Raw genomic sequence first — 10,094 nt, forward strand, 5'->3', positions numbered from 1 at the left:
GGATGAAAACAATGAAGGAAATTTCTGAGAAAGTGGAAAATAACCAAAAGGAAATCCAAAACCAGAATCAAATAACAGATGAACAATATGAAGAATATAGAAAGGATATAGCAGAGCTGAAGGAATTGAAGCAGTCAATTAGGAACTTAAAGATGTAATAAAAAGCATCAACAACAGATTAGACCATGCAGAAGAAAGAATCTCAGAGGTAGAGGACAAAACTCTTGAGATAACTAAGATACTTAAAGAGGCAGAAGAGAGAGAAAGTAGAACATTCACTGACAGACTTATAGAACTTTATGAAGCATTCAAACATATGAGTTATAGGTATCCCAGAAGGGGAAGAAGAATGCCCCAGAGGAATGGAAATCATGCTAGAGAATATTATAAACAAAAAATTATCCTAATATCAACAAAGATTCTGACACACTCCTTTCATAAGGATATTGGACCCAAGTCTAATAGAGCTTCAAATCTAATAGAGCTTCTCCAGGCCACATTGTAATGAGCCTGTCCAAAGTCAAGACAAAAGAAGAGATTCTGTAAGCTGCCAAGAGTAAGTGCCAATTGACTTACAGGGACAAATCCATCCGGGTGACTGGAGACTTCTGTAATGAAACTTTTCAAGCCAGAAGACTTGAAAAGGTCATGGTCATCTACCTTTAATCTACCTAAACAAAACAATTTCCAACCCAGGATTCTATATCCTGCTAAGCTAAGCTTTAAAATTGATGGAGAAATCAAATCTTTTACTGATATGCAAACATTGAGGAAATTTACCACAAAAAAGACCAGCTCTACAGAACTACTTCAACCTGTTCTTCACACTGACCATCACAATGGACCACCAGCAACTAAGCATTCAGAAATTAAAGGACAGAACCTAGCTTCCACAATGATGCAAAAGATAAAACTAAGCAATGGACTCTCACAAAATAAGATGAATGGAATGCTTTGATGCTTACCAATTATCTCAAGAAATGTTACTGGTTCGAATTCCCCATTGAAGAGGCTGCTGGATTAAAAAACACAAGCCATCCATTTGCTGACGTAGGAGGCTGCTGGATTAAAAAACACAAGCCATCCATTTGCTGTCTGCAGGAAACACACCTAGCCTCAAAAGACAAATTAAAACCTAGAGTTAAGGGTTGGAATATAACTTTTCAGGCAAATGGAATTCAGAAGAAAAGAGAGGTTGCAATCCTAATTACAGACATGTGTGGATTTAAAGCAACTAAAGTAAAAAAAGACAAAGATGGTCACTTCATCTTGGTCAAGGGAAAAATACAACAAGAAGACATTTCAATTATATTTATGCACCCAACTGAAATGCTCCCAGATTCTTGAAACAGAACTTAATTAGTCTGAGCAATATGATGTCCTATAATACCATAATAACAGAGGACTTTAACACTCCTCTAACAGAGCTGGACAGATCCTTCAAATAGAAATTAAACCAAGATATAAAGGACTTGAAAGAGACCCTAGAACAACTGTGCTTGATAGACATATATAGAACACTCCATCCCAAAGATAAAGAATATACATTATTCTCATCGGCCATGGAACATTCTCCAAAACTGATCATATCCTAGGACACAAAACAAACCTCAACAGAATTGAAATTTTATTTTGTATCTTCTCAGACCACAAGGCACTAAAGAGGGAACTCAACTCCAACAAAAAACAGTCAGCCCCAAACAAATTCATGGAAAGTAAACAACCTTATGCTGGATGACAGTTGGATGTAGGAAGAAAAAAAGAGGAAATCATTAACTTCCTTGAGCATAACAACAATGAAGACACAAGCTACCGAAACCTATGGAATACAGCAAAAGCAGTCCTGAGAGGAAAATTTATCATGTTAGATGCCTACATCCGAAAAACAGAAAAAGAGTGCATCAACAAACTCACAAGCCATCTTACGGAATTGGAAAAAGAAGAACAATCTAAGTCTAAACCCAGCAGAAGAAAAGAAATATCCAAAAGTAAATCAGAGATTAATGAAACTGAAAACAAAAGAATCATTCAGAAAATTAATAAAACAAGGAGTTGGTTTTGTGAAAAAATAAATAGACAAAACTTTGTCCAGACTAACTAGAAATAGAAAAGAAAAATCTCTAGTAACCTCAATCAGAAATGATAAAGGGGAAATAACGATAGCTGCCACAGAAATACAAGAGATCATCTCTGAATACTACCAGAAACTGTATGCCCAGAAATTGGACAATGTGAAGGAAATGGATCAATATTTGGAATCACACCCTCTCCCTAGACTTAGACAGAAAGAAATAGAGCTCCTGAACAGACCAATTTCAAGCACTGAAATCAAAGAAACAATAAAAAAATCTCACAACAAAAAAATGCCCTGGTCTGGATGGCTTCACACCAAAATTGTATCATAACTTCAAAGAAGAACTTATATGTCTACTACAGAAGTTATTCCAAAACATTGAGGAGGAAGGAATCTTCACCACTACATTCTCCAAAGCAAACATCACCCTGATACCAAAACCAGAAAAAGACCCAACTAAAAAGGAGAACTTCAAACCAATTTCACTAATGAATACAGATACAAAAATTCTCTACAAAATCCTAGCCAGTAGATTACAGCTTCTCATCAAAAAAGTCATACATCATGAATAAGTAAGTTTCATCCCAGGGATGCAAGGCTGGTTTAACATATGCATGTCCATAACGTTATTCACCATATCAACAGAAGCAAAAACAAAGACCAAATGATCTTCTCAATAGACGCAGAAAAAAAATTCCATAAAATCCAGAGTCCTTTTCTAATTAGAATAGTGAACAGTATAGGGATAGGTGACACATTTCTTAAACTGATGAAAGCTATCTACGACAAACTCACAGCTAATATTTTACTGAATGGAGTAAAACTGAAAGCTTTTCCACTTAAAACTGGAACCAGACAAGGTTGCCCTCTTTCACCATTACTATTCAACATAATGCTGGAAGTTCTAGCCAATACAATTAGGCAAGACAAGGAAATAAAGGGCATCCACGTGGGAGCAGAGGAGATCAAACACTCCCCTTTGCTGATGATATGATCTTATACTTAGAGAACCCCAGAGACTCAACCACAAGACTCCTGAAAGCCATCAAAAAATACAGTCATGTCTCAGGACATAAAATCAATGTCCACAAGTTAGTAGCCTTTGTATATTCCAATAACAGCCAAGATGAGAGACTAATTAAGGACACAACACTCTTCACCACAGCTTCAGAGAAAATTAAATACCTAGGAATATACCTAACAAAATAGGCGAAGGACCGCTATAAAGAAAATTATGAAAACCTAAGAAAAGAAATAGCAGAAGATACTAACAAATGGAAGAACATAGCATGCTCACGGCTGGGAAGACTCAATATTGTTAAAATGTCTATATTTCCCAAAGCAACCTACATATTCAATGCCATCCTTATTAAAATACCAACATCGTACTTTCAAGAATTAGAAAAAATAATTCTTCTGTTTGTATGGAACCTGAAAAAAAAAAAGCCATATAGCTAAGCCAGGGGCATCAGCATACCAGATTTTAGCTTGTACTATGAAGCCATAGTTGTCAAAACAGCATGGTACTGGCACAAAAATAGAGACATAGACATTTGGAACCAAATAGAAAACCAGGAAATTAAACTAACATCTTACAGCCACCTAATTTTCAATAAACCAAACAAGAACATACACTGGGGGAAAGACTCCCTATTCAATAAATGGTGCTGGGAGAACTGGATATCCACATGTAAAAGACTGAAACAGGACCCACACCTTTCTCCACTCACAAAAATTGGTTCAAGATGGATAAAGGACTTAAATTTAAGGCATGAAAGCATAAAAATCCTCAAAGAAATCATAGGAAAAACACCGGAAGATATTGGCCTGAGGAAAGATTTTTTGAAGAAGACTGCTGTGGCAACTGCAACAACAAAAATAAACAAATGGGACTTAATTAAACAAAAAAGCTTCTGTACAGCTAAGGAGACAACAACCAAAGCAAATAGACAACCTACACAATGGGAAGGGTATTTAAATATTTTGAATCAGACCAAAGCTTTGTGTTGCATAAGGGGGTGTGTGATGCAGCGCAGCAGGAATAAGACCTGCTGAGGAATGTCAGGAGAATAAGGAGACTGGAAACTCACTCTGGAATCCAGCAAAGTTCTTTATTCTACCAAAGCTTATATAGACTATACTGCACGTACACACAATTAATAAACAAGTGACTCAGACCTCCTGACACAGGCCCAGCACAGCCCAGCACCAAGGAATATGTTGATTAGCCAAAAACTATTCCACTAACTTTATCTATAACTATTCTTAAACCCTATAATGAAAACAAGACCATAAAACAAGGTTCTGGGAGAATAAGCTGATTGAATGCTTGACCTTCAACAGACCATCTGGAGGCAGCCATTTATCTTAAGGAGTAGTCTGGAAATACCTGAGATATACCGGTACTTGCTTGCAGGCCAGCCCCCCTCCACCCCCACCCCAAGGCTCGGCCCTGGAGCATTCCTACATGATAAGATCCTGAGCCACATAGGGAGTTCTATCCAGGTCTTTCTACATTCTAACTCACAAAAGACTTCAAGCTTGCTCTCACAAAATGGAACTGTTTAAAGGCTTACTTATAGGCCTTCTGCCTATACTTTGATAACAAGAATCTATACAGAACACAAATTAATCCACATTAAAAAAGCCAACAATCCCACTTAACAATGGGCAAGAGACATGAATAGAACTTTATCTGAAGACATATGAATGGTTAGCAAACATATGAAAGAATGCTCATCATCCCTAATTATTAGAGAAATGCAAATCAAAACCACCCTGAGATACCATCTAACCCCAGCGAGGATGACCCACATCACAAAGTCTCAAAACTGCAGATGCTGGCATGGATATAGAGAGAAAAGAACACTTTTACACTGCTGATGGGATTGCAAACTAATACAACCTTTTTGGAAGGAAGTATGGAGGACTGTCAAAGAACTCAAGCTAGATCTCCCATTTGATCCTGCAGTCCCATTACTGGGCATCTACCCAGAAAGAAAAAAATCCTTTTATCATAAGGACACTTACACTAGATTGTTTATTGCAGCTCAATTTCATAAGGACACTTGCAGTAGACTGTTTATTGCAGCTCAATTTATAATCGCCAAAATGTGGCAATACACTATATGCCCACCAACCAGGAATAGATTAACAAGCTGTGGTATATGTATACCATGGAATACTATTCTGCCATTAAAAAAATGGAGACTTCACATCCTTTGTATTAACCTGGATGGAAGTGGAACACATTATTCTTAGTAAAGCATCACAAGAATGGAGAAGCAAGAATCCTATGTACTCAATTTTGATATGAGGACAATTAATGATATAGTACATGGTGGGGGGTGGTAGAAGGGTAGAGCAGATAGAGAGGAGTAGGGAGGGGGTGGGGGAGAGGAAGAGCAGAGAGAAGGAAGGACGGAGGGTGGTGGGGTCTCAGGATGTGACACACATTTTGGGGGAACTTTATCTAACAAACACAATCAGTATTTCCTGGTAATTTGTTCCCTCAACAATTTTAAAAAAAGAGAGAAAAAAATAAAGAAATAAAGATCATAGGATTTGTTTTTCTCAGCACAAATTATAGGAGCCTATATAATGGATTTTATAAATTAGTTTTATTGTGTCCATAGGATGGAATAACATGTTACCATTGAATATAGCATAAATACAGATGTATGCTGTCCTGGGAAGAGTATTTTGGTATATCAAATGATAATAAAGGTCCATTTGACTCTCCACACACACAAACATATTATGTTCTTGTTTCAGCTGTAAATAAGTACACAATGTACAATAAAAATTTGTTAATTCTTGGGCATTTATATCATAAGTAAATGTTTTTGCCTTATCTGTGATTTCTGCAAGTAGTATTTATGAAAATTCTAGTAAAAGTTTATCATGAATGAAACAATTCCTGGGAAGAGAAGGAATCTGAATCTTGCACAGATAATGATAGTGTATTGCTTTTTATTAATTTCTTTTTTAAATTTTTTTATTAGATCATAAATGTGTACCTTACTGCATTTATGGGGGTACATGTGCTGATTTTATATACAATTTGGAATGTTTACATCAAACTGGTTACCATATCATTCACCTCATTTATTTAATTATTGTGTTTAGACATTTATACTCTACTATTAATATTATTAGATTATTTTTGTGAGTTGGAATCTTCTACCAATCTCTAGTTCTTCAGAAGTAAAAGGAATTTTTTTTATTTGTGCTTCCAGATTTTATTATGTATGCATTTTATTACAGACACCTTTTTGTTATATATGTAGATTTTATTACACATATGCAAATATATATTACTCATTACATTTTATATTTGTTGCAGCATGATAATAAAAAATAGCAAATATAAATGATTATTACTCTTGTGAAAGTATTGCATTGCACTAGTTTAGAAAACTGTCCTTTAAAAACATTGAACTCTTTAACTCTATCTATTCTTTGAATCCATTTATTCATCAACCGTAACCTGGACACCTATTACGTAGCATATGCGGGACCTATACATCCTTAAAAACTTCCTGTTTACCTGCTCAATCTGAGCAATTTGAGAAATTTAAAGTTGAAGTATTAGGATTTAAATTCAATTAAAGCTTTTCTCAACTTCTTTCAAACAAAAGCAATTCTGAAGGTAGAAATTGTAAAAGATGAGCTTTAACTATCTTTTTAAAATGTGTAACACTATTAAGTACTAATATTAAACTTCAAAAATACCTGATTTTTATACATTGCATAAATCTAACTAATGAAAAAACAAAACATACATACTTATTTGAATCCTGAGTTTCCTCTGCTTTGATTTTTTTGGAAAATAAAGTAAAAATTTTGATTTTAAAAAATTTGTTATATCCACCTTATTTTTCCATAGTAATTTTAAGAACTGAAATTTATTAAATGTCAAGTGTATGACTAGAACTGCCATGGACCTATTGTATACACCATCACATTTTACTTAATGCAAGACACCATTGATTGTGTGATGGTCCATTTGTTCATCAATAAGATAATTTTTAAAATGGTACCCATTATAGTTGAAATAAATCATGAATAAAAGGTGCCATTCCAGTATCAGTAATGTTAAAATGTGAGAAAATTGAGCACCCTAGCATCACTGAAATGCAACCATATCTTTAGTCTTCAAAACAAACCACAAAACAGGTATACTTGTATCATTTTACTTAATCAAAATGTTGTCTTTGTTAAGTAGTAGTAATAGTAATAATTATATAGCAATCATTTGGCTGTTATTTGCATTAAAAATTGCATTACAAAATACTTTGTATGGATTCTCATTTAAGCATCATGGTGAGGTCTTAGGAGACAGCTACTTTTTTTTTTTTTTGCCTATTTTATTGAAGAGGAAATTGTAACACAGAAAGGCTAAGTGGAAACTAGTAAGTGATAGGGCTTAGAGTAGGATTCAAACACAGGTTGAACTGAATCCCAAAGCTAAGCTTGTTCTATTCACATAGACTGTTCTTTCATTAATGTAGTGAGTAAAAGAGCTAATTAATGTTATACTTTCTTAATAGGCAGAGGAATAGCATACTATTTAATGTTTACAATTGCATGAGTCATTGTATGTCCTGAGATAGTGAGCTGCAATTTCCTAACAATCCCTTTTGCTTTCATAGGACTGCGCTCCACTTGGCCTGTGCCAACGGCCATGCAGAAGTCGTATCTATACTGGTGAACAGAAAGTGCCAGCTCAATGCTCCTGACAGTGAACAGAGAACAGCCCTGATTAAGGTAAATAGCAGCCAACTATTTCAGTATAAAATTTCTTTGATTTCAATACACAGAATAAAAATAAATTTATCTCATTTAAGCAGCACTAGCTGGTGAGATCTGTAGAATGTTTATTTTGAATTTCTAGAATTTATGATATTTCTTAATCTGATACTGATAGGCGGTACAATGCCAGGAAGAGGAGTGCGCCACTATCTTATTAGCACATGGGGCTGACCCAAATCACAGTGATATGTATGGCAACACCGCGCTTCACTATGCTGTCTATGACGAGAACCTGTCAATCACCAGGAAACTCCTCTCCTATGGTGCAGACATAGAGGCAATAAACAAGGTATAGACCAACCAACTTTATTTTCAGAATACTGAACATTGACGTATGTAACCATCAGTGTTCCATATTTAGAAGTTCAGACATTCCCTGACTGAAAATATTTTTAATAATTACTTAAGATTTTACTTTAAATATCTGTACATTTAAAGAAGCATTAGTAGATGCAGCTTTCTATTATACATACATGGTTAATATTTGTGAAAACCTGGCATTTGTTAAAGGAAAACTTGTTTTTTCAAGTTTTTTTAACACAGGGTTTTTTTCTTGTTGTTGTTTTCTATTAAGTATAAAACAAACCAGAAAAGCAAATTTGCCCTGAAATGGTAGGTTTTATCTTAAAACTGAAAGTAAAGCATTATACAGTAAATGGAAGTCTTGCTGTGGTTGACAAGTGCCTTAAAAATGTAGTTTATATAAAAGTGACTTATTTCTAATTGGTGAGTCTTAAGAGAGAAAAATGGAAAGGGAAAATAAAAATCAGAAACATGTAGGCCAGGGTGGAAATTGGAAATCAGAGAAATTACAATGAAGAGATGTTTTGGGTGTGTGTTTTTATTTATTTGTTTTATTCCCAGTTTATATATTTAGACAAAGTGCTCTGAAAATTTTAGGGAAACCTCATTTTGGGAGACAATGTTAGTAAGTTGTAAACTTTCCTAGACATCAATTTTAGGAGGACTCTGAGGAAACCAGATTAGCAGTGAATAGGTGGTGATGAAGTGGGAAAAGTTCAAAAGAGGGAAAGTAAATACTTAACGTTATTCTACTGCAGAAACAGTCACTTAGATAAAAGTCTACTAGAATGTCTTGATGGGAAGGTGGTAGATAGGAGCTTATAAACAGCAAAATCAATCAAGTTGCATTTTCAAGGTATTAGTCCCGGTTCTAACCCTATGCAGAAAAATTCAATAGGATTTTCAGTAAATGACTCCATTTCTCCCTATTTCCTGTTTCAACCCAATCTTCAAATGATAAAGGGACCTGGCTATGTGAGAGAAATGACACTATAGAGATTGTCTACTCCACTAGTTGTCAGCTAGAGCTATGTGTCTCAGAGACTTGAGAACACCTGAAGATACTGATTTAGTAAATGTAATAAAGTCTGGCTGTGCATATTTAAACAGATTTCCTCAAAAATGGGTGCAGTAGCAGGTGTCTGTTGTCCCAGTCACTCTGGAGGTTTGAGGCAGGAGGATCACTTGAGTCCAGGAATTTGAGTCCATTTTGGGCAACAGAATGAGATCCTCTTATTAACCAATAAAATATTTTTTCTTGAGATTCTGATTCACTTCTAATTAAGAACCACTGACTAGATATATATAACAAAAATTCCTGTATTTCAAAAACTTAAGAAATCTCCAGAAGAATTGAAATTTGCTAGGAGCTACTTCCTTCAGATCTCCTTTTCAATAACATTAGCCCGACTTTATCAACCTTTCTACTGCTCTGTGGTTGATCTGTTAAAAAGAGTATCATAGACTGTGTCTATCATCTTACAGAATAGCACCATTTCCCTTTTTCTCACCAATCACTCAGTGCCATTCAAAGAGTATTTAGCAGTTTGCTTATGGACAGTCTTTCCATGAGTAGAAGTGGACCCTTTTAGTATTTCATGTTTCTTTGTTATCCTTCAGGTTATTAGCTCAAAAAATGTCTACGACAGCCAAGGCTTTCTTAATTAGAGTAGTGGCCAATCTTGAATCTTCTCTTCAGGTACAGCTGGATTATGAACCAGCTCCGTGTGCCTGTTAAATGTATAGAGCTTTGGCATGATCAGGATGGCAGTTTTATTTTTTTTCTTTTTTTTTCTTTTTTTTTTATTGAACGGTAACTATGTACATTAATGCACTTCTGGGGTACAGTGTGGGGTTTTCACATGCAATCTGAAATACTTCCATCAACTGGTCAACACAGCCT

The 10,094-nt window shown here is 35.1% G+C and overlaps 1 protein-coding gene across 1 annotated transcript in view; it reads left to right on the plus strand.

Annotated features, from left to right (window-relative positions):
• The window catches only part of LOC100945820 (putative ankyrin repeat domain-containing protein 20A5), a 21,580-nt gene that overhangs the window by 2,886 nt on the left and 8,600 nt on the right, over window positions 1-10,094 (plus strand). The window contains exons 2-3 of the mRNA XM_012810542.1: window positions 7,729-7,843; window positions 8,004-8,177. Of these exons, the coding sequence (XP_012665996.1) occupies window positions 7,729-7,843; window positions 8,004-8,177 (289 nt within the window). The remainder of the gene's footprint in view (window positions 1-7,728; window positions 7,844-8,003; window positions 8,178-10,094) is intronic.

The sequence above is a fragment of the Otolemur garnettii genome, unplaced genomic scaffold (genome assembly GCF_000181295.1).
Source record: "Otolemur garnettii isolate 467f Iridium unplaced genomic scaffold, OtoGar3 scaffold00136, whole genome shotgun sequence".
In the NCBI taxonomy this organism is placed as follows: domain Eukaryota; kingdom Metazoa; phylum Chordata; class Mammalia; order Primates; family Galagidae; genus Otolemur; species Otolemur garnettii.